General features: G+C 41.0%; 1 protein-coding gene across 4 annotated transcripts in view; it reads right to left on the reverse strand.

Moving 5' to 3' along the window:
• Positions 1 to 26430, reverse strand: part of CHD1L (chromodomain helicase DNA binding protein 1 like) — a 134148-nt gene that overhangs the window by 34355 nt on the left and 73363 nt on the right. For 2 of the 4 annotated variants that reach the window (XM_060300417.1, XM_060300411.1), the window contains 5 exons: positions 11339 to 11451; positions 8402 to 8508; positions 7722 to 7836; positions 7067 to 7098; positions 3367 to 3448 (listed from right to left, as the gene is read on the reverse strand). In XM_060300417.1, coding sequence (XP_060156400.1) covers positions 3367 to 3448; positions 7067 to 7098; positions 7722 to 7836; positions 8402 to 8508; positions 11339 to 11362 — 360 coding nt within the window. In that variant the 5' untranslated portion in view covers positions 11363 to 11451. Of the gene's footprint in view, positions 1 to 3366; positions 3449 to 7066; positions 7099 to 7721; positions 7837 to 8401; positions 8509 to 11338; positions 11452 to 18418; positions 18560 to 24779; positions 24800 to 26430 lie in introns of those variants that run through there. The other 2 variants (XM_060300418.2, XM_030869238.2) reach the window with 2 other exon arrangements.

Genomic DNA, 26430 nt, shown 5'->3' on the forward strand with positions numbered 1-26430 from the left:
AGGACCCACCACTATAAGCAAGAAGCAAGAAGATCTCTTTTAAAAGATGTCCTTTTGTAAAACTTTACAGGTGCAGCCAATGCAAGGCATCAAGACTTCTGGACATTTCTGGACCATACGGAGTCCAAAATGGAAACAAACTCTTTAAATTTTGAGCAAAAGACGGGAACACCAAGAATAACAGACTAATGAAGTAAAAGGTTAGGAAAAACAATAACAACAGATATTAGGTAAAGCAAAGGATAACCTCTGAACTAACATTAACAAGAACTTAGACCACTTGAGTTAAATAATACAGCACAAAGAGAAAGCCATATCCTATGTGTATATGTTAAACATCAAAATACATTACGTATGAGTGTATGTATCTATATAGATACACATATACACTGCACTTTGATATTTAAAGTAATGTATTTTTATTTTTTGAATAATATAGATGCATATTTATGTTTGGGTATACACAGCACTGCAAAGGATGTGGCTGCATATACACCAAATGTAACATATGCAGTGGGGTAGGATTTTTGGTAGCTTTCACTTTTCTTCTTGTGTTTCTATATTTTGATTTGGGAGGGGGTCATAAGAAGATATTGCTTTTGGGAATTCCCCAGCGGTCCAGTGGTTAGGACTCCGTGCTTTCACTGCCAAGGGTGCAGGTTCAATCCCTGGTCAGGGAACTAAGATCCCACAAGCCACACAGTGCGGCCAAAAGTTTTAAAAATTAAATTAAATTTAAAAAAGGAGACAATGCTTTTCAAATAAGAAAAGGTGATAAATGAAACGACACAATCAATTAAAATGGATTTCAAAATCTTTTTTGGGGGGGCACTCTCCCTTTTGTCGTTTCTTTTTAAATTGTCTAATCAATGTCCATTCATGCCTGCTCTGCTTGTAGGACAGTGTTTTCACAGTAGTTCAACAATAAAGGTTTCCAATAACCAAATCACATTTTTAAAATATGTGCTCACCAAGCAAAGAACTAAAGTGACTAAAATAATGAGGTCAACAAAGATAATCAAGGTTGTCAGTCACTAAAATCAACTTACACTATCACATGAGTTAACATTTTTATTCAAAGCAGTGTCCATTTTGGCATCAAAACTTATACTCGGAAAAAAAAAAAAAGAAGTCCAGAGATGGGGCTTCCCTGGTGGCACAGTGGTTAAGAATCTGCCTGCCAATGCAGGGGACATGGGTTCAAGCCCTGGTCCAGGAAGATCCCACATGCCTCAGAGCAACTAAGCCCGCGTGCCACAACTACTGAAGCCCACACACCTAGAGCCCTTGCTCCGCAACAAGAGAAGCCACTGCAATGAGTAAGCCCGTGCAATGCAACAAAGAATAACCCCCCCTTCGCAGCAACTAGAGAAAGCCCGCGCACAGCAACGAAGACCCAACACAGCCAAATACAAATAAATAAATAAATTTATATTAAAAAAAAAAAGTCCGGAGACAATTTGTTTGTGTACAATATTTTGTAAACATTTTTGTATAAAATATTTTGCAAATATTTTCTACATTATTAAATATTCTTCTGCATAATTTTTCATGGCAGCCTTACTTTGTAAGTGTACTGTATATGTATAGCATAAATTGTATAACCAATTCCTTATATTCACATTTAGGTTGCTTCCAACTTTTACAAACAAGCTCAAAACACCATTAGGAAGGAGGAAAAGGCAGTACCCTTCTCCCCACCAATCAATAAATATGAGTAATCAGATATAGAGAGCAGACTTGTGGTTGCCAAGGGGAAGGGGGTGGGGGAGGGATAGATTGGGAATTTGGGATTAGCAGATACAAACTATTACACATAGAATCGATAAACAACAAGTTCCTACTGCATAAAACACGGAACTCTATTCAATATCCTGTAATAAACCATAACAGAAGAGAAAAAAAATTAAAATTATTAAAATGAGTGTTTTTTTCTGACCAACTAGTGGTCTGCAATTCAAACCTCACCTAAAAAGGAATACTTAGATGATGCAGAACAATTTCCTCACTTAGCCCCTCTGAGCCTTAGTTTCCTTATGAGTAAGAAGAAAAGGCTCTGGAGCCGGCAACAGACTTTAGCTTCCCCCACTCCAAGCTCAGGGTCCTTTTACTACACCTGCTTCTCTTCTCCCATTGTAAATCAGTAAACTGGCATGGTAGTTTATGAAGCAGTCTCTTATAAGGTTAGGTGCCAGGATATGACAACCTCTTGGGAAAGAGATACTGTTATGAGTCCCTAAAAAGAACGTAAAGGACACTACAGAGGGGCCCCCACTAATGGACAGCAATCTTTGAGACTGTGCTAATGATAGACAGTGGCCATATCTGCATTAACACTAAACACTGCAACTTTTAGCCAATAAATATAGAATTAAAATCTAAGACTTTCTCCAGAAGACCTCTAAATTTATTAATTGATCTATTTTAGGATAGGGACCAAAATTCAGTGACGGTCCCAGACATTCACACGTGGGGGTCTCATGAACGAACAAGCCTTTACTAGGTCAACAAGGAGAAGGGCACTTCGTACTCACAAGCTGTTCCACTGGCTCCTCAGAAAAGAGGGCATATCTAGGGCTACAACGACATTTCTCATCTATTTTGCCGGAATGGTGCCAGAGATTAAGAGAATGAAATAAGATCAAGGGTGTCATACTCAAAAGTATGACAAAGACAGGAGAGATTGAAGGGACTATTTAATGGTGTGAAATCAGTCTCTTCACGACTCCGTGAACTGTCAAATTTTTTAAACAGGTAAATGGGGGAGGGGTACAATATGTCAGATGTGTTTGTTACTGCAGACAGAAAAACTACATTAAGATTATTTTTAAAGAAATTGCCTCTTTGAAGAAGATCAAAAAGACAGTTGAGAGCTTCCCTGGTGGCGCAGTGGTTGAGAGTCCGCCTGCTGATGCAGGGGACATGGGTTCATGCCCCGGTCTGGAAAGATCCCACATGCTGCAGAGCGGCTGGGCCCGTGAGCCATGGCCGCTGAGCCTGCGCGTCCGGAGCCTGTGCTCCGCAACGGGAGAGGCCACAACAGGGAGAGGCCCGCATAACCGCAAAAAAAAAAAAAAAAAAAAAAAAAGACAAGTTGAAACATTTCCAAAAATACAATGTATTTTCCTGGGGTAGAGTCTTACTCATTTGATAACCAGATTTTAGTAAACATCACCTCCTGTGTAAAAGACAAGAGGAAGAAGTTAAGCCATATTAAGTACTACTTCTGTCACCATAAATGTTCACTGAGCCCTGCAGAAATCTCACTGAAAAAAAATATTTCAACTGAATTGGCTTTATACAGGACTAAACTAATATTTTTTAAAAGGGAGTTATATAAAAGCTAAGAGTATCCTGGGAGTTTACCTCTGAAAGTGTCTTATGCAGCAAGGAGCTTTGGTTTTTCAACCTGTGAGCTTCATCCACAACAAGAACACTCCAAGAGAAGCTGTGAGGGAAAAATCCAAGCTTTCAGTTTTATGTAACTCAAACATATATCTCACAACCAAAAGTCTTACTACAAAACCATGACTCTTGCTAGGAAGACTAATAGCAAGTCCATTCTATTAGAAACACACCCAAATTGCCTTCTTATCTGAGAGCTAACCATGTACATAAGACAATCTGGATAAGGTAGTAAAATTAAGGAAATTTATGGGAAAGATCTATGCATTGAAGGCAGAAAGAAAGGAGTTGGAGACATAAAGCAAAAGAAAACACTTATGACCACCTACTATGTGCCAGACACTCAGCTTGGGGCTTGAGGTATGTTATTTAAACCAAAAATATAAAGTGAGCAGACATTATTGTGCCCATTTTACCAACACAGAGACTAAAGCTCAGAAAGATAGATGACTTGGTCAAGGTCATAAAGCTAGTATGAGGCAGAACTGAGCTTCAGACCCAGAAGAAAAGCCAAGAGACACTGGTGTCACAGTAGCTAAAAGAGTATGATTTTAAGATGGGGACGTGGCGAACAGGATCAAATGTTACAGACAGTAGGATACATCATTGGCTCTGTTAACGTGGCAGTCGTTGGTAGCTGTGCCAGAGCACTTCTGCAGCATAACAGTTACGACCACAAACTCTCAAGAGGCTGTAGTCATAAAAGCACATCCTCTGCATAAACTCCTGGGAAGCTGTTTTTCCCACCAAAAAAATTCAAAATATGGAAAAATATGTATGTATGAATATGTTCCAAGCTCCATTATTTAAAACAGCAAAAAAATTGAAAATAATAATAATAGGTCCAATAATGGGTGACGAAATACAGCATTTTAAATGATAAATATGATTATGTTATAATATACAGGCCTCTATAACTAAAAAAGGTATTATATATCTTTTTCACAAATGTGAAAAACATGCAAAAGATAATAAAGTGGAAGTTATAAGGTTTTTTATTTCATTTGTAAACATTCTATACTGCCATTACATTATTTTTATACTTAAAAAACTAAATGTATATACAAGTAAAGCAGAATATTGGGAAGACAGTAGGTATGGAAATAAAAATCCCTCAAATATTAGAGGAAGATATTGAGCAGAGGTTGGCCTTACGAGGAGGAAGCCTTCTTCCTCTGAGGCCACAAAAAAAATCCAAAACACGGGTAAAAATCCAGCAGGAATTGGGATCATTCCTGCTGGGTAGCAAGACCAGGGGCTGCACTGAAGGATAACAAAGGATAAGAGTACAACTGATGCTGGATACTGGTCACGAGATAAGGTGTGAAAGCAGCTGCAGTACAGTGCCTGGCTCCTGTCTGAATTACCATTCAAAATAAATTAGGTATTAACCTATTAAGATTACTATGCCATTATTAAGGTACTAAGAACTAGATATTCAGGCTTTTACACACCGCAAGCATCCAATAAAGAGTGTATTCAATGAAACAGACTTCAGGGAGGTGGATCTGGGCTCAGTGAAAGAAGGAGGTCAAGTCACTCATCAAAGGACATGCCAAGGGATGTTCCCTGGAGAAGATGAGGCAGAGGGAATTCCAGCACTGAACAGAAAGTGGGACAAAGTAACTTCTAATCCCCTTGATCCAAAGATTTTGTAAGTCTGCTGTCAAAAAATTTTCTGATTTTTCATATTGTTACATGCACAGCCTCAGCTCTCTATGATAAGCCTCTTTAGGGCAAAGATTACATTACACTCCCTGGCTGTTCTCAGAGTGTGCAGTACAGTAATACAAAGTATAACTTTGCCAAATACATGAACCTAGTTGCAGGGCAGGAATAAAGAGGCAGACATAGAGAATGGACTTGAGGACACGGGGTGGGAGGGGGAAGCTGGGGCGAAGTGAGAGTAGCATCTACATATACACACTACCGAATGTAAAATAGTTAGCTAGTGGGAAGCAGCAGCATAGCACAGGGAGATCAGCCTGGTGCTTTGCGATGACCTAGAGGGGTGGGATAGAGAGGGTGGGAGGGAGGCTCAAGAGGGAGGGAATATGGGGACATGTGTATGCATATGGCTGATTCACCTTGGTGTACAACAGAAACTAACACAGTACTGTGAAACAACTACACTCCCATAAAGATCTATTAAAAAAAAAAGAACAAATCTGTGTTCTTAGAGTTCACACTAAGTAAGCATTATAGATGTCTCTTTATTATTTAGGTTCTTAAATTCACCTGGAATGGATTGAAGGCAGATGATCTAATATAGAAAGACTGTATTTCTGCTGGAACTGTGAAACTCCAGTGCACCTAGATACTTTGTAAAGCTCTCTTATAAAGAAGCTCCCCAGCACTGAGTGGTGGGTTTGGATGTCTGCTTTGCCATTTACTAGCAATGTGCCCTGAGATGGGTCATCTAATCTCTTACCTTTCTCATCTATAAAACAGATGATAATACCCACCTTAGGGTTTTCATGAAGATTAAATAGGATAATTTATGTAAAGTACCCAATAACATCTATCTCCCAATCTTCTTGTCTCTTGAGACTTCCAATATATTGCCTTGTATTATGGATATCTCTACCCTTCTTACCCCTCTACTGGAGTTTATGTCCTCTTAGCGTCACTCTATGGTTTACTTTCCTGGTATTGCTGATAACTCCCAGAACAGTGTCTTTCCAGGGGACAGATCTTCAATAAATATTAAGTTGGATATTAATAATAAAAAAGAAGTGAGAGGGAATGCATATCCTTTTCCTAAGTAAGGTAATATGCTTACTTAAATGAAACTTAAGTGAAACAAAACACTAGATGGAAGTCATGAAATCTATGACTGAGCCTTTAGTGTTTCAAAATAAGATGAAAATAAAAATCCAACTCAGAAGAACCTGGATAGGAAATAACATTCAAAATATTGATAAAGCACTTTGAAAAGTTTCCAAATATTAAAGACGCAAACCCCACCTAACCATGTCATAACTACACATGCTATGGAGAATGAAACTCTGTCAACATAACTTCTTATTCACCTAAAACTAGCTCTTGTTTGATTTACATGGTGACTGTTGTCTTAACCACATACTGCAACACCTCATCCCTATTGCCAGGTAGTACTAAGAGTTACATCTACGTTTCCTGTACTTCACGAGCTGAGGAGAGGCCTGAAAGTCAATTCACTGGAAAGAAGTATACTTAAAAATCCCTTTCTAAAAAGCTAATTTTATAGCACTCACCGCTCTTTTAGGATACTTCCAGGAAAAGGCTCAAATAATTCACCTGCTGTGTTGCAGTAAAATCTCCACACTGCAGTCCTGAAAGGTGTCTGTGCAAGTTGTGATGTAAAGAATCTAGTATCTATTAACCACCCACCACGTATACCTTATCTTATTTAATCCTCACAACAAACATCCAAGGTAAAAATTTCATTATCCCCATTTTACAGATGAAGAAGCTGAGGTTCACAGAGGTTAAGTAATGAACCCACAGATTTACACCTAAAGAGTAGGGGGTTAGACTGTAAGACTCCTGCCACGCCGCACACCAGATAAGACTCATGGATGACACATCAGGAAAAAACACAAAGTGCTAAAATGTGAAGTGAAGAAATGACTTTCACGATACATTTAAGACAATTTCTGAAGTAGTGCAACATACTCACGACTTTAGAAACAATGCATCTTTCAAGCAAATCTGTAAAATTAAGGAAGACACATTACAAAGACTGATATTGATATAACTCTGATATTAATAAGCTAGCTTTTTATTAACTCTCCTAAACTACAGGATTTAGCTAAGTCTTATCCATTCACTACATAAGAAACTCTGAGCATAACTTCTAAGTAGCACCATCTTACAGACAAACAAAGGGAGGCATGAATGAGTGGAAGGTCTTGCTTACAGTGACCTGGACAGTCTTAGCTTGAAGAACAAGGACTTAAACAGGGACTGGAACTAAGTGTCCTCCTTTCCCACCCTCCAGTAACAAGAGATGATGCCTCAGCCCAAAAAACCCTTTCCCCTGCCTGCCGGCCTCCTTCTACTCATCGGCCAAGAGGCAGCTCAAGTGGTACCTAACTGGGAAGCCTTCCCCTTTGATCCACCAGGGCAGAGAGGGAGAAATAGCCAACTAACTTGGAGCACAATGGTCTTTCGCTTCCTTTGCTCACAGCTTCTCTGTGAGAATCTAATAAAAGTAGACCTTCTTCTCAGAACAATATGAACCCTCAAAAAAAAATTAAATATAATTCCAGTAGATTCTACAACTTCTAAGGTCCCAGGTTAAGAGTTCTGGCTGTAGAAAAACAAACAGATACCTCATAGGTAGTTAGCAGCACATGAAAATGTGACTCCTTCCTTAGGTCTTGCTGTAGGTGGGCTCTCTCCTCTTTGTCACCTGAATATGTTACACAGGAAAGATCTGGAGCAAATCTGAATCCAAGAAAAGAGGTAGATGAACACAAACATAGAGCCGTGGAAAAGGGGTGCACGTCTGGAAAATTACTTTTCATGGAAGGACTGCAGATGTGTAGACCCCAGGATGCCCTGCAGTCAGAATGAGTCCTGGGACCCTGAAATCTTACCTACAGTAATGGGTAAACCTAAGGGTAAGTCCCCGTGTGAAGAGGGAGACGTGTCAGATAAACATCTAAAAGGGCCTTGTGTTAACTGTAAAAAGAAAACTATTTTTCCACATTCGTTACTTTATATGAAGTGTCACTATATCACTATGAAAAAGATGGTTTCTTCCTTAGTTCAGCAAAATTTACTAAAAATGAGTACTGACCTTCAAATTGACAAAAGGTAACAATAACATCCATTGGACCCTCCCCCATCAGATCCTCAGTCTCTATCTACACTGCCTCATGTCAGAGTTTTCTGGAAGAAATAAACTCACTGCTTAGGACAATATGTTGTTTTATCATATTTCACATAGCACCTAGAAAACAAAACCTTAATGTGAAAAATAAAATTTCAGCCACATCTTCTCTTGTACCTCTCAATCTCTTCTTTCCAGTTGCTCAAAACAGACAAGGGACAAAGAATCAGAAATGGTCCTTCATCATTTAATCTTCCTGCCAAGTAAGTGAAGAAAGCAATAGTCTGGAACACAGAAAAGGAAGACGGTTTTGACCACATTTCCACATGAGAAACAACGATAAAGTTCCCACAACCTTGTAGAGAACACTTACAATCGCATCAAAAATAATCAAACACAAACACAAATTGTTGTAGAAGACTTGCTTTGCAAAAAACAAAAATAATGTACAATCCTCCACACATTAGGAGAGTCACCCATTCCTAGAGTGAAATCAGGTAAGCCTCAATATGACTGCCAAAGAAATTTATGGTACTCAATTACATCAACAGTCAACAAGCAATGGTACTCAAAATTTATGTAACTGAACCTTTTATACAAAGGAAAACATCAGGAAAGACAACAGACATCAATGAAAACAATGCAAATGATGCACAAGGTCAGGAATGCTCTAAAAACATAAGGCAAGAAGTATCAAGACTTGACTGCAAAGAGGCCCAACCATGTGGTGGCCTCTTGCTGTTGGCCAGGATCTGCGAAGAGACAATGTTTTCCTTCCTCCCTCCATGTGCATTGATGGTGCACCTTCTATTTACCAGGCACTATTCTGAGCTCTGGTATATAAGAGTGAACAAAACAAACAAAACTCCTAGTTCTCCTGGGGCACACATTCCAGTGAGGAAAACAAACAATAATATAGCCTCATAAACTCACGTCAGGGTCTAAACTGAAAATCTTTGTAAAGCCCAATAGCCTATTTTAGGATATGGCTATACACACGTTTGACTTTTAAATTTTCTTTAAAAGCTTGCTGTGATATATAGAGAAAATAGCACTCTTTTATAAAACAGAAAGTTTGAGGGCCCACCATCCCCAATGGCTGAACTGTTTCTTAGAAAAATCTATCCTAAGGATATAATCCAAAATCCTAAGAAAGCTATACAAGCCCAAAAATGTTCACATAGAGGTTAATTTAAATATCACAAAAGAGGGGAACTCTCCATTCCTCATCTGTAGAACATTCAAGTAAATTACGATCAATTCTCTTGATGGACCATTATGCAGCCAATAGAAAATAATCACTGTGAAGAATATAAAATATAAAGAATATAAAATGGAAAATAACAATGACTATTAGATTAATAAAATGCAAACTATATATGCACTATAATTTCAACCATGTAAAACACATATTGCTATTCATGATTATGGCTAGAGTGCTATGGTTACAGGTTTTAACTGATAATACATTAATTTCATAATGGAAATATTTTTCTTTTTTAACTACCCATGGCTTCCCAGCCCGGATTGTGCCCGGACAACCACCCAGTAAGTATTTACTGAATTAAAACCATTCTGTTTAGTTTTTGCTGAAGACACTATTTAGAGAAAAATTATCCTTTATTATCTTAAACCAGCTATCTACAAAACAAATTTGGATTCACTACTGGATTCTTCCAAACATTTAAGGAAGAAACAGTAACAACTCTACACAAACTCTTACATAAATCTGAAAAGGAAGGGATACTTCTCAACTCACTTTATGAAGCCAGATTCACCCCAATACCAAAACCATACAAAGACATTACTCAATACAAAATTACACAGATGCAAAAATTCTAAACAAAATTTTAATAAGATGAATTTGGAGGTGTGATTTTTAGGGCACTTAAAGTAGAGCTATATGAACACCCTGGGAAAGGCAAAGGACAAGTGGAATATGCTGGCTCTGAATGAAGTCTGGGCGATTCCAATGTCCATGGCACAGGAGACTGCAAAGAGGGCTCTGTACCTGAGTACAGGAGTCCGTTAGCCTCCCTCCCAGAAACACTGGGAAACTTACCTTTGTTCCATAGCTCTCAGTTCAGGAATATACTAGAACCAGAATTATTGCCTGAGACACCTGAAGGTAATAAATGAGGTACCTGGGGCTACCATGCTGGGAGGTCATACTGTATCCTGAATAACCCCAAGATTGATGAGGTACACCTGGATTAGATTAAGGCGTCTCCAACACATGGTCAGCCCAGACTCTGAGCAGAACTGCTCCAGCTGGATGTTTACGGATGTGAGGTTAGAGGGGGCAGGTTAAGCTTCTAAAAGGATTAACGAGAACTTTACTCACTCTGTGGGTTCACTGATGAAACCTTTTTGGAATCAAGAAACCTACAGTTCCATGGTTTCTGCTCAAGTTGCCTCTGCTGTGTATCCTGACTGCACTGACTTTCTTTGGTACCTTATAGATGAATAAACCTTGTGTGATGAACCCAAGGAGTATCTGTGTCTGGACTTTTCATCAATCCAAGCCTACCACTGACATCTGTCAACATGAGCTGTACTGGTGATCATCCTACTGGAAGCATCAATCTCCACATGCAACCTCTAATCAATGCCCACGGAAGTCACATCTAATTCTCCAGGTGTCTAGACTATATCCTACAATTAGATGGCCAAGGCATTTTGGAAAACATAGAGTATTTCCTCTGTACTTCTGTAGCATGGCAGAGAAATGGGAATTAGCCCCATCACCCACTGAGGAAGGGAGACTAATATGAGAAATGATCCAGTTATCTTAACTACATAAAATATTACTAAGGAGGGCAGCGTCAATTTGATTCCTGGGACGGGTATATTTGCTTTATATAGAGAAAAACCCTGCCCATTAATTGTAATTCTATATGTCAAGGGATAGATAAAATAAAGGTAGTGACACAGTTCAAAACCATCCCCATGATGAGAAAAGTCAAGTCCAAGGTCGTGATCTCTTAACAAAGGTTCAGGCATTTTACCTCTTAGTATAAAAATACATACCAACAGCTGGCAGCTAAAGATAGTAATGAGTCGTGAGGAGGTACTTCAGTAGAGGTGAACAGTACTCACTTCACAGTAACATACCTGGCAGGTCTTACCCAAGCCCATCTCATCTCCCAGTATGCAGCCATTCTGACAATGGAAGCGTTGGGCTAGCCAGTTGACTCCCTCCAGCTGATAAGGGCGTAGATGGATCCCTAGAAATAAAAAAAGCAGCAAGTCCAAAGAGCAGACGTTTAAGCATACACACAGGCTATGCTTAAGACTCCGACTAAAGAACACAGCCTAAATTCCCATACCCCAAACCTTACTGGCCATATCCTTTGCTGAGAAGTTACAGATATGCAAATATTTGCTGACTTCCTAACTACTTTTTGAGCAAACTTAATCACCACTATAATCAAAGCCCTAAAACAGCCTGTCAGTGTTACAGGATCAACTTGACAGTTGAGAAAGTCAGCCTGGGATTGGGCCTTTAGACTGCCTGAGTCTCATGCCTGTGTCCATTCTAGGAAATGAGGTTTTACTGATGTGATATAACAGCAAGCAACACATGGACTGTACATGTGTCTGCCTGCTTAATTGCAACGATGTAAATTTGCCCTCAGGTGCTAAAGGAAAAAAATCAAGACAGGACTAGATAAATCATGCTTCAATCAAGAAGCAGTGCTGTTAAGAATGGAAACAATGTTACATAGAGGGTGTTTTAACAGTGCACAGGGACAACAGAAAATGTCTGAAATCCACATGGAGCTTCGGGGGCCTCTCTTTTCTCTCTCTCTCTTGATAAAAAAAAATCCAATTTCAGAGAACAGCCATATCTTTGGGAGACGGAAGACCCCAAACATACTTTATAGAAAAACTATTAACAAAAGTACAACTCTGGTTTGAACTCATGACATTTAAAAAGAAACTAAACAATATATAATTGTAGAACATTAAAAAGATTGATGAATTATTTTTATTAAGCACTTACTAAATACCACGGTGAGTAGTAAACACTGTACATAAGTTACCCCACTTAATGCTGATAATGATCCCATGCACTAGGTATTATCCACATATTGTACATTAGAAAATTCAGAAAATCAAAGAAGATTAAAATGTTAAATCTGGAGACTTCTGCTTTGGGGAAGATGGAGATGTTCTTTTCCCCATTCCTCTTGCTAATATAACTAAAAATCCTGAATATTACAAAGAAAATGAACATAATAAGATGACTCTGAAAAGGTGGGGTGAAGAAGGCAGACTGGTTAGTAACCTCGAAACCCAGCAAACAACACAGTGATGAGTTCCCTGGGCTTCTTTTGGCCTCATATATCCAGACTTAGAGGTGAAGAAATTGGCCACCCAGAAATGCCAATGGACATAGAAAGAAAAACAAAAAAAGCCCACAAAAGCCTACTCCCACTAGCCAAAGGAAAGGGACAGCCTAGAGAGACAGAAAATGTAAACTTTTAGACAATAACCACACCAGTTAAGCCAAACACCATAGGGAAAAAAACGTGGCCCACCCACATCAGCAAAGGCCAAGTGGGAGCCTAGACCTCCACCCTCAAGAGGCCGTAATGAAGTTCCCCAACATCCCCAGCAGGAAGGTACCAGAGAGGGCTAGGTAGGGAGCCAGGATTTTCATCCCCACTCACCAATAATGAGGCCATCCCCACTCCATTTCTCCCTCCCATGCAGGTCAATGGAGACCCCATAGTGAGCCTGGACTTCTACCCCTACTAGATCTTATGAGCCCCCTCCCCAACTACCCCTAGAAATGGTGTCAAAGGAGGCCCAGTGGAGACTCAGGACTTTTATCACTGCCTAGAGGTAATGAGACCACTCCTACCAGTGTCAGTGGGGACCAAGTTGGGAGCCAGTACTCTCATTCTCACCCAGAAGTAAGGAGGAACCCCCTCCCTATCCCCACGTATCAAGAGAAGCTCAGGGCGGGGAGCCTGACTTCTATTTCCACCTGGTAGTAACAAAGCAGCAACCCCCCTTCCCCTGTCAGAGCAGCATGAAACAGACAATTGAATGGAAGGTTTAAATAAGATCCTGAGTCTCAAAACATAAGACAAAAATTTCCAGGTTTCAATAAAAAAGATCATACATTATACCAAGAACCAGGAAGGTTTCAAACTGAATGAAAAAAGGTAATCCACAGATGCCAACATCCAGATGACACAGATGTTACACTTATTTTAAAGCAGCAATGATAAAAATGCTTCAACAAGCAACCATGAACAGGCTTAAAACAACTGAAAAAATAGAAAGCCTCAGTAAAGAAACAGAAAGTCTCAGCAAAGAAAAAGAAGATATTTAAAAATACAATAACCAAAGTAAAGAGCTCAGAGAACGTACTTGATAGAAGAATGGAGAGAAGAAAGAATCAGTGAACTGTGAGACAGAACCATAGAAATTACTCAACCTGAACATGGAGAGAAAACAGACTGAAAACAAATGAACAGAGCTTCAGGGAACTGCAAGTCTCCGACAAAAGAACTACATTCATTCATTGGCATCCTAGAAAGAGATGAGAAACAGGACAGGGCTAAGAAAGAGTACTCACAACAATGGGTGAAAACTTCCCACATTTGGCAAAAGACCTACAGATTCAAGGTGAATGAACTTCAAACATAATAAAAGAATAAATCCAAAGAAATATACACCAAGACACATCATAATTAACTTCCTAAAAACTAAAGACAAAGAAAATATCTTGAAAGCAGCTAGAGAAAAATGACATAAGTTACCTAGAGGGGAAAAACCAGGAGGCCATTACCCCAACTGTCAGCTCCAGGACCCTACTGCCTCAGCTGCAATCCATGCCAGCAAAGCGGATGCTCAGTACCCTACCCAGCCCCACTGAGGTTAAGAGTCATGGCCAAGAGAAATGTAGAAAATTAAAATCCCTCAGGAACTGCAGCCTTTCTCCCTCACTTTCCTCTTCCAAATCTTCCACAGTCATCTGCTAGGTGGGAGTCAAGTCACATGCACAACACAACTCCAGGCAAGTCTCAGAAATGTAGTCTTTTTCCTTCTAACCTCTAGGAGGCAGTAAGGCATGCTTGGGGGTTGGGGAAGAAAAAAATTTGAGGGACTTCCCTGGTGGCACAGTGGATATGCCCCTGTGCTCACACTGCAGGGGGCCCAGGTTCAATCCCTGGTCAGGGCACTAGATCCCACATGCATGCCGCAACTAAAGAGCCTGGCTGCCACAACGAAGGAGCCCACAGCCACAACAAAGACTCGGTGAGGGACTTCCCTGGTGGCGCAGTGGTCAAGAATCTGCCTGCCAATGCAGGGGACACAGGTTCAAGCCCTGGTCCGGGAAAATCCCATATGCCACAGAGCAGCTAAGCACGTGCGCCACAACTACTGAGCCTGTGCTCTAAAGCCTGCAAGCCACAACTACTGAGTCCGCATGCCACAACTACTGAAGCCTGTGCGCCTAGAGCCTGTGCTCTGCAACAAGAGAAGCCACTGCAACGAGAAGCCTGCGCATTGCAACGAGGTGTAGCCCCTGCTCGCCGCAACTAGAGAAAGCCCGCGCGCAGCAACGGAGACCCAGCACAGCCACGAACGAATGAATGAATGAATGAATGAATAAAATAAAATAAACTCCAAAGGGATTAAAGACCTAAATGTAAGACCGGACACTACAAAACTCTTAAAGGAAAACATAGGAAGAACACTCTTGGACATGAATCACAGCAATATCTTTTTTGACCCACCTACTATAGTAATGGAAATAAAAACAAAAATAAACAAATGGGACCTAATGAAACTTAAAAGCTTTTGTATAGCAAAGGAAACCATAAACAAAAAATGATAACCCTCAGAATAAGAGAAAACATTTGCAAATGAATCAACAAAGTATTAATCTCCAATATATACAAGCAGCTCATGCAGCTCAATATCAAAAAAACAAATAACCCAATGAAAAAATGAGCCGAAGACCTGAATAGACATTTCTGCAAAGAAGACATACAGATGGCCAAGAGGTACATGAAAACATGCTCAACATCACTAATTATAAGAGAAAAGCAAATCAAAACTACAATGAGGCGTCACCTTACACCAGTTAGAATGGGCATCATCAGAAAATCTGCAAACAATAAATGCTGGAGAGGGTGTGGAGAAAAGAGAACCCTCTTGCACTGCTGGTGGGAATGTGAATTGATACAGCCACTGTGGAGAACAGTATGGAGGTTCCTTAAAAAACTAACAATAGAATTATCATATGACCCAGCAATCCCACTACTGGGCATATACCCTAAGAAAACGATAATTCAAAAAGACACATGCACCCCAATGTTAATTGCAGCACTATTTACAAGTCACGGAAGCAACATAGATGCCCATCGACAGATGAATGGATAAAGAAGATGTGGTACATATACACAATGGAATATTACTTAGTCATAAAAAGGAAGGAAACTGGTTCATTTGTAGAGATGTGGATGGACCTAGACACTGTCATACAGAGTGAAGTAAGAAAGAGAAAAACAAATATCGTACATTAATGCATATTTGTGGAATCTAGAAAAATGGTACAGATGAACCGGTTTGCAAGGCAGAAAGAGAGACACAGATGTAGGGAACAAACGTAGGGACACCAAGGAGGGAAAGGGGGGGTTGGATGAATTGGGAGGCTGGGATTAACATATATACACTAATATGTATAAAATAGATAACTAATGAGAACCTGCTGTATAGCACAGGGAATTCCACTTCGCTGTACAGTAGAAACTAACACAACATTGGAAAACTACTATACCCCAATTAAAAAAAAATTCGTAGCAATAATAAATATTTGATTCCAAGGATATTTTTTAGTATTATTTAAAATAGCAAAAAAAGAACCTAAATACCTAAATAGAGTGGCTGGCTAAATTACAGCACATCCATACACTGAAATAGTCTGCATCTAATAAATATGATACTGAAGACTAAATGATAATAAGGAAAAAAATTATGGTTTCCAAAAAGTATGTACATGAAACCCCATTTTTGCACTTCTCCCTCAGTCCCTGCTCCACCCTGGAAAAGAAAGAAAAAAAAATTACATACACACATATGCATGCACAGACCAAGGACTGGCAGGATAGATAATAAGATGTTAACAGTAATAGGATTATGTATATTACTGTTTTTTCTTTATGCATAAAATATTATCCTAAATGATTTACAGAGAAAATGTACTACTTGTGTCAATCAGAAGGAAAAAAAAAATCAGTAACCATGTTTAACCAACTCACAAAGAATAGTTTCTAAGAATATTAATTTATTCTGGCAAATAGAAATAGGAATTTCAAGTTATAAGATTAAATGGGGGCTTCCCTGGTGGCGCAGTGGTTGAGAGTTTGCCTGCCGATGCAGGGGACGCGGGTCTGTGCCCTGGTCCGGGAAGATCCCACATGCTGCGGAGCGGCTGGGCCCGTGAGCCATGGCTGCTGAGCCTGCACGTCCGGAGCCTGTGCTCCGCAACGGGAGAGGCCACAACAGTGAGAGGCCCGCGTACCACAAAAAAAAAAAAAACATTAAATGGTTATTCCTCTGAGTATACCTATCTTCTAATTTTTCTTTCCCCCCACTATCCACTTATCCATGCCCACCACCAAGCTTCCACATTTGTCTATTTACTTCTTCATTCACTCACTCTAATTCATCCAGGCAAACTTGCAACCTCTTATCTATCTTCTCAATTTCACTACAGTAACAGCACTGGTCCATGTGTATATTTCTCCAAGTGTATTACCGACAGTCCAGTACCAATGTGCACATTAGAACTAGGCTTCTCTCACACATAGTATCATACCCAAAAAACATGCAAGGAAATAGGCAAACACACAAATAATCACGTATAAACTTTGGCTCTATAAACATATAAACTTTACACCAAACTTAAAAGCATCAGTCTGTAAATTCATATTTAAGTTGGATACATACTCCTCACAGACACAGAGATACCATTTTCATAGACTCAGAGCCTCAAGAAGGGAGAGTTCTTTCTCTTCCACGTCTGTATCCTATCCATTTATCTCTTCCCATCCCTCTTCTAAGTTGGACATAGAACTGACCCTTTTGTTTCATTCATAACAAAACCTCACACTTCCTTCGTATTTGGCACACAGTATGAGTTCAATAAATACTTGTTTATATTTTTGAAATCACTCAGACTCCAGTCTAGAAACTCTAGGAGAGCAGGGCCCACATTTGTATCCTCATCTCTGCACCTAACATCTTGTAGCATGTGGCTCTCGGTAGCACTCAATAAACAATGAGTTAACGACTATATCATTATTATTGATCCAAGAGTAAAACAGTTAAGGCACAGCACTGCGTTCCCCATTTTATAAATAAAATGAAATGGGAAAGGTTAGGTGGTGAGTCAAGAGCAGGCCGGGAAATAGGACCTGGGTCTCTCCATCCTATGACCTCCATCCAGAGATGCGGTCTGCCCCCCTGCCTGCAGACCTCAGGGGGATTCAAGTTTTCGCGCTTCAAAGTTTCTAGGGAAAAGCTACTATAAATAAAATAGCTACATGCAGTAATGAGTTTATGAACTTTGCTTAGCTGCATACTTCAAATTAGAGCTTTGAGGGAGAATTAACCAGTGGAGTATTATCAAAGAAATGCGCGCGCACGGTAAACGAAGAAGAAAAGTGAAGCTTGGATCAGAGTTCTGATAGTTTTACACAAGCAACTAGTTAAACCTCCCAAGCCAGGCCTCCAAATCCACCGGAACAGAAATTTTAAACCCACACCCTTGGGGCGCCAGGACGCCCTCCGCTTCTTCGGAGAGGACAGTCCTACCTTCCGGACAGGGGCCTCACGAAGTTCCCCCTCCCCAGGGCCAGCGTGCCGGGTGGCGGGGGCCGCGAGCGGGCCTCGCTTCCCTGCCGGGAAACACATTACTCCCGCGTCCGCGGGCCCCGCGCGCTGCGCAGGCTGGATAACGGCTACCTGGCCCCAGGCGGGGTTCCTCTCCACCCAGCCCCACCGCAGGGGCGAAAAGGGAAGGCCCTGTTGTCCGCGGGTTAAAAACCCACAAGACGGTCCACCCGCGGCGCCGCCGGACCGTTCCTGGCGCCGGGTCCCGGGCCGGGAGAGGAGAGTCCCGAAGAGTCGGGCGGCGGAGCCGGAAGTTCCCCCGTGGCCACTGACCTGTCAGGCCCCACTGCCGCAAGTCCTGCTCCTGCACCCGCGCCGCCTCGACTCGGCTCTCGCTCTGAAGAGTCTGTAGAAAGCCGGGCATGCCGCCCTCGCAGGTCGCAGCACCCTCACGCTCCATCCAGCCACTGCGAAGCTCCGCCCTACGCCGCCCCGCGCGCTTCCTTCCCGACGTTCGCGGCCTAGCCCCCGGGCGCCGCCGCCGCCAGAGGGCGCGTCCGGCGCTGAGGTCTGGGCGCGGAGAGAGCCGGAAGGTATCCTACCCGCTGTTGAGGAGCGCTTGCAGCCGGGTGTGCGTGGGGCGGCTCGATTCTCACAGTTTATGCCCTCTCTAGGCGACTGATGACCTGAAACGCTCGTCACTCACTTATTATTTAATCAACATTGACTGTCATGTGCCAGGTGCTCTGCTGGGCTCTGGGGTTATAGCATTCAATAAGACATCGTCTCTGCCCCTCAGCAATTCACAGCAGGATTGTAAAGTTCAGTTTACACGAGTAATAAATTGGCTTGGGCCCTGAAATCCTCTTACTTACTCCCTGTTGTCTGTAGGCTGGAACTTCTGAATGGTAGAAAATTAAAATCATGAAAGATGTCCTTGCCACAATGGGTTTCTTAAGTGAATTATGGGGAGCAAATTGAAGCGATGTATTAGATTGTGAGTCACCATGACTCAACATAAACTTTAAGTGGATTTAAGATGTAGTGATTTATGATTAGTTGTGTACCACTAATACAAATGTTATGATAACAACCAAATACCTGCATTTATTGATGCGTTAGAATTGCTGTCTCATTTAATCCTCCCGATAATCCTATAAATAGGTACCATAATTGTTCCTACATCACGGTTGAAGAAACTGTGACTTGGAATGGTAATTGACAAAGCTGGAACAGGAAACATGTTATTCTCTGGGTAATGTCATAAGGATACTGAATTCCCATTTAGGTTAATCTTGGTGCTTCCACCTTCAGTAAACACAGATTAAAGCTGCACTCCCCACATCTTCACCCCCTTTAAATAAAGGGGGGAACTTAGCTACAAAGGAGATGTCTTCAGGTTGGTTTATTCATAAAAACTCAAACAAAGCACTGTTTGTGAAGCTAGCTTTGTGTCTTGAGTCATTCTGTAAATACTGATTGAACATCTACTGTGTGCCAAGCACTCTTTTGGCACTGGAGATAGAGGCCACTGATCTCATCTGTAGAACACTTAAGTAAATTATACTTATATTAAGTTTATAGTTTAAGCTTATATTTCAAAAGCAGGAGACAAGTAATAAGCAAATAAAATCAGGTAGTGATCAACGTTAAGGTGAAAGAGAAAGTCACTTAATGGGGCTACACTGATTTCCTACCTGGGTATTTTCTCAAAACCTTAACATAGACTTGTGCCCTTTGCTGGCTTCTCTGGAGCGGCTTCTGTTCTACGTGGCCGCTCCTGAGTGGCGTTTGCATCCTGGTCTCTGTGTTTGACTTATTTCTTCCCCTCTAGGCTCTGTGGGTAGACTTATCCACTAAAGCAGCAATATCAACCACCTGCAGCTCAAACAAAAGGGTGTTCATTATTTTTAATTTAAAGTACATTTGTTTTTGTATATTACCAGAGATAGGATACTAGCTATAAGCTAAGTGTTCTGTTGGTATATTTAGTCTGGCATCTAAAGCACAGCTAGGTAACTGTATAAAGGTAACTGAGAGACTCCAAGTCAGCTAGTTGAGATGATGCCTATAAGTTTACTCTGAATGCTGTATGAAAAGTCTATAGAAGAGAGCAGAGTGGAAGCAGGGAGACCAGTTAGGAGACTGTTGCAGGTGTCTGGGCAAGAGATGATAGTTGTTGGGTCACTGTGGTGGTAGTGGAGTGGTGAGAGGTGGTAACATACTAGATATTTTTAAAAGGTAGAGCCGGGCTTCCCTGGTGGCACAGTGGTTGAGAGTCCGCCTGCCCAGGGGACACGGGTTCGTGCCCCGGTCCGGGAAGATCCCACATGCCATGGAGCGGCTGGGCCCGTGAGCCATGGCCGCTGAGCCTGTGCGTCCGGAGCCTGTGCTCTGCAACGGGAAAGGCCACAACAGTAAGAGGCCTGCGTACCACAAAAAAAAAAAAAAAAAGGTAGAGCCTATAAAATACACTGATTCAGGAACTTCCCTGGTGGTGCAGTGGTTAAGAATCCACCTGCCAGTGCAGGGGACACAAGTTCGAGCCCTGGTCCAGGAAGATCCCACATGCCAAGGAGCTGCTAAGCCTGCGTGCCACAGCTGCTGAGCCTGTGCTCTAGAGCCCGTGAGCCACAACTACCGAGCCTGCGAGCCACAACTACTGAAGCCCATGTGCCTAGAGCCCATGCTCTGCAACAAGAGAAGCCACCACAATGAGAAGCCCACGCACCGCAAGGAAGAGTAGACCCCACTCGCCGCAACTAGAGAAAGCCTGCGCACAGCAACAAAGACCCAATGCAGCCAAAGATAAATAAATAATTTTTTTTAAGTTTAAAAAAAAGAAACTGACAAAGTATCTGAGAGAAGTAGAGGAATAAAGGGTGATTTCAGGGATTTGGCCTAAGAAAATGATAGAATGGAGTTTCCATTTATGGAGAGAAGACTGAGAATGAGGAGGTTTGAGAAACATGAAGAATTCATTTTTGGACGGAGTAGCATGAAATGGTTACTAGATATTCAAATATAGATTTTGAATAGATAATCAGATTAGTCTGGAATTCAGGGGAGAGATTGGAACTGAATGTATAAATATGGAAGTCCTCATTTTAAGATAGACCTTAAGCCTTGATACTAGGTGGATCCCCCTAAGAGATGACTGAAACTATAAAAGAGACTAAGTCTTGGACAACTAATATTTAGAAGTCAAGAAGATGAGGCGGAACCAGCAGAAGAGACTAAGAAGAACAAACAGCCTGTGACATAGTATAAGAACTAAGAACATGGTGTCCCTGAGCCACGTGAGGCGCTTTAAGAAGTGAGTGATTGTGTCAAATGCAGCTAAGAGGTGGAGTAAAGGTCGGATAGAGAAATAACCACTGGATTGGGCAATATGGTAGTCATTGTTGACCGTGACAAGAATGATTTCTGTATACAGAAGTGGGTTTTAAAAATGGAATAGGTGGAAAGAAAGTGGAGACAAAATGTCTCACGCCTCTTTCAAAGAGTTTTGCTGTAAAAGGGAGCAGAAAACTGGGAGCAATAACTGAAAGGGGAAATAGGGTCAAGGAGAGGGTTGTTTTGCAGATGGGTGACATTAGAGCATATTGAAAGCTCAGGGAAAAACAATCAAGAGAAAAACTGATGCTGCAGGAGTGATGTCCTTGAGTGAGAGGAGGTGGGACCCAATGCACGAGTGGAGGGGTTGGTCCAGATAGGAGCATGGACAGTCCACGCATTGGAACACACAGAGGCACAGTGTATGTACAGAAGCGGTGGGGAGAGCACATGGAAGATCTCTTCTGTTTTTGTTGTTTATGTGAAGTAAGAAACAAAGTCATCAGATGAGCTTGAGGAGGGAGAGTGGGGTTAGAGGTTTCAGGAGGGAAAGGTGTGAAATAATTGTCTGGGGAAGTGGGAGAGTGAATTGACTGGAGAAAAGTGCCAAACAGCAGCAAGGGACACTTGAGGTTTATGGTTGCGAGACCAGTCCGCATAGTGTGTGCTGGGTGCAAGTGAGGAATAGTTAGAGAACTGGATTTTACCAGGTTGGATTCTTCTGGATGAATACAATAAATAGTGGTTATGCTAGCCACATTCCCAGTGTCTGGAATGGAGGTGAACAAGTCAGAAAATGTCCTTGCACTTACAGAGCTTAGATCCTGTGTTGGAGACAGACAAAATGGTGGTGGCGGTGGGGAGGCGGCGTACAAGTGAGTTATCAGGTAGTATTACTGCTAATAAGATGGTAAAAAAAAAAAAAAGGGTACTAGATTAAGAGCAGGACTGGGGAGCAGCTCTGTATTGGATGGGTTGAAGAACATGTCACTAACAAAATGACATTTGAGCTAAGATCTGAATGATGAGAAGCCAGCTATGTGAAATCAGGAAGGAGCGTGTTCGAGGCAGAGAGACCGCAAGGGTGAAACACTGAGGCAGGGTTAGCAAGGGAGTAATAGATTCTTTTAATTGGTGAGGGTACACTTGAGAGGACCGATGTAGGGCTGAGGGAAAGAGAAACACTGAGACTGACGCCCAGGGGTTTCTGCCTCAGGCAACTGGATGGATGTTGACGCCACCACTGAGACAGAGAATATGGGAGATAAAAGCTGGGTTGAGGAAGAGAAGATAATTTCACTTTTAGATATGTTGAAAATTCAACTGTACCTAGAAGATTACCTGGCACATAATAAGTATTGCTGAATGTTTGAATGAGGTATCTGTAGAACAATTCTAAAATCCAGGACCTATGATTGTGATAACCTTGAGGTACAGAGAGGATATTTCACAAATGGGTAAACGAAGGTGCAGTGAGTTTAGGCAACTTGTCCAATGTTTTCCAGTTAATCAGTGTTAACTTCCAGAATAAAGTATAACCCCAAGTCCTGTTTCATTCATTGCTCAGGTTATATAAGCATGGTGTTCATATTAATTCTTTGATGACACCACAGAGAAGGTACACCCTCTGCCAACGGCAACCTGATAAGATTAATAGTATCCAAACCATGTCAGTGATGGGCTTTGGCCTATGCCAACCCTACCAAAACATGCATGATGACAGGTTAGTGGACAAGTTGTGTTTGCTGTCTGTTATGTCCCTGCTCTGTTGGGTCACAGCAGGACACTAGCTGGCAGCATCTAGTGAGTCAGATTTGGAGCTTAAGTAAAAGTTGTGACCATGGGTAAACATTTGTACAGACTTCTTTTGAGTACGTGGACTTAGACCTTTGGGCTCAGGTTAGGATTACGTCAGTGCCCTATATCAGTGGCCTAGTGACTGCACTAGGATGAAAGAGGCTACAATCTTAAGAACCCCCTTCTGCTGTGGTTGACAAGAGCCCAAAGCCATCTCATGCCCTAACCCCACAAAGCTGGGTCTTAGGTTTGAAAAATGAGCACACCTGTTGCAGACATGTATTCCTGAGACACTGGTATAACACTGATGCAAGGGAGTTCTCCCAACTCCATCCCCCCAAACTGCTCAAAATTGTCATGCACAATTAATACTCATAATCAAAGAGTTTTAACAATAAGAGAGTGCTTCTGGAAGGCCTATGATACACAATAATTTATAATGAGGATAAAATAGCTACCCTATAATGGTGTTGTTAAAATTAAATGAAATAATTTTTTACAAGGAACTAAACACAAATTTGAATGTCCAGGGTATTGTGAAGGAACAAAAAAGTTAAGTTGGGAATGAGCCTGGTGATCACCTAAGTATCTACATCTTTCCAGTGGAGACACAAGAAATCAGGATTTATCTCTCATTGTTGAGGTCCCATTGTAACCTCATTTGCTCGGGGAATCCACAGGCAAATGTTCCATAGTGTTTTTCTCATATGTGTGGCCCATAGATACAGATTCTGAAGGTAAATAGAAAACACACACTGACACACAGAGTATGGGATGTCTACTCAATGGTGGGTTCGTGGGGTCATGGATAGCCAGTTTTGGTAGATGGTATTACTGTTCCCAACTATTCACTTTTTCCCCTGTAAGATGAATGTACATCCAGCCCTTAACTAATATGACTTCAGTGCCTCCCAATAGGCTGGGTCCATATGATTTGCTTTGGTCAGTGGAATGCAAGTGGATGTGATGTACTCAATGTGAGCTAAAGCTTTAACTGTGCTTGCTTAGATTGTCCCTACCCTTTGCCAAGAGAGCTACAGAAACCAAACAGGGGCTGTGCTGGTTAAACTCTTTGCTAATCTTTCCATGTCAGTACAATAAATTCACCTCATTCAAAATAAATTTTTAAAAATATACATATATATATATATATATATATATATGTCTATAGTATGGTGTCCCGTAATAGAGTCCTTCCCCATCTTGATGAACATTTATGAAGTTATTTCAAATTTTTCACTATTAATGCCACCTGACACTTGAACTCGATGTGCCAGGCCATGTGCTGAGCACTTTACACGTATTATTTTCTTTGTTCCTCACAACAATGACACAGGGTAGGTAATATTCTATTCCTCATTTTACAGATGAGAAAACTGAGCCACAAAAATATTAAGTTGCCTGAGGTCAGAAAAGTAGTTGGGGGTAGAGTCCACATAGTCCGGCTCCAGCACCTAAGCTATACCCCAAACAATGCTACAATAAACATCTTTGTTTATACACATGTGTAACTATTTCTGTAGAAAATCCTGGAAGGGAATTGGTGGTAAAAGGAACTCACAGTTTTGATAAACTTGTTCCACATGAAGGCTTAATCAGTTTATCTTCCACCCACAGTAGGTGAGCATGCCCACTTCCATCACTTTTCCAATTCTGAATATGACCAATCTTTTTGTTTTGTTTTCCAATCTGATGAGGAAAACAGATATAATATTACCTAAAGTTTCTTTGGTTACATGTCTGATTGAAGATCATTTTATAAACGAATTGGCCGTTTTTAGTTCCTTCTATTTGAATGGACTGTTCATATCATTTGCTTATTTTTGTATTGTCTTTTTTTAATAGTTGTGTGAAGCTCTTCACACATTTTGAATTTTAATCTTTTGTTGAATTCCTTATTTAGTATTATTTATATACAGAAGTTTTGAATTTGCATGTGTAAGACTTCTCCTTCACTGTTCTTGGATTTTAGACTCTTACTTATTATAAATGCCTTCCTTTTCTCCCAGACTATACAAATATTTTCTTATATTTTCTCCTAGTAGTTCTCTAGTTTTGTTTTTTATATCTATCTCTGGAATTTGATACAATGCAGAGTCAGGACTTAACTTTACCTTTTTCCCCAAATAGATAACAAACATTATTTATTGATAATTCATCCTTTTTTACAATGATTAAAAAGCAGCATCTTTATTACAAACTAAATTCCTTTATGTACACGAGGCTATCTTTTTACACAACTATACCACACTGTTTCAATCACTATACTGCTACTTTGTTTTTAAATATTTCTTTTCAATGTTTGTCTTTCTTTTAATTTTTTAAACACATTTTCTTTTCCAGTATTCAATATAAATTTGAGAATCAACTCATCAAAGTCCATAAAAATTCAACTGAAATTTTGATTGGATTGCCTTGACATTACCAATTAATGTTGGGAGACTGGTAAACTTAATAATTTGTACAATACTAAGATTTCCTACCTGGGAACAAGATATTCATTCAAGTCATATTTTATGTCTTTTAGTCAGGTTTTATTGTTTTCTTCAAATAGGTCTTGCATATTACTTTTTTGTTTATTCTTAGGAAATGTTTAGTTTTTCCTGCTATTGTTTTTCTGGTGTTTTTGTTTGTTTGTTTGTTTTTATAATTTTTATTTGAGCTGCTACTTTTTCCATTGCACCTGCAAAGATAGGGACTCATTTTTTTTTCTTTTTTGGCTGTACCGCATGGCTTGTGGGATTTTAGTTCCCCAACCAGGGATCAAACCCAGGCCCTCAGCAGTGAGAGTGTGGAGTCATAACCACTGGACCACCAGGGAATTCCAGGGACTCGTTTTTTTTTTTTTTTTTCTGGCTGTGTTGGGTCTTCATTGCTGCGCACAGGCTTTATCTAGTTGCAGCGAGCGGGGGCTACTCTTCGTTGTGGTGTGCAGGCTTCTCATTGTGGTGGCTTCCCTTTTTGCAGAGCATGGGCTCTAGGCACACGGGCTTCAGTAGTTGTGGCATGCGGGATCAGTAGTTGTGGCTCAAAGGGTCTAGAGCGCAGGCTCAGTAGTTGTGGCACACAGGCTTAGCTGCTCCGCAGCACGTGGGATCTTCCTGGACCAGGGCTCGAACCCGTGTCCCCTGCATTGGCAGGCGGATTCTTAACCACTGTGCCACAAGGGAAGCCCCCTTTCCTGCTATTGTTAATGGGATCTTTTATTCTCT

The sequence above is a fragment of the Globicephala melas genome, chromosome 1, assembly GCF_963455315.2.
Source record: "Globicephala melas chromosome 1, mGloMel1.2, whole genome shotgun sequence".
Taxonomy (NCBI): domain Eukaryota; kingdom Metazoa; phylum Chordata; class Mammalia; order Artiodactyla; family Delphinidae; genus Globicephala; species Globicephala melas.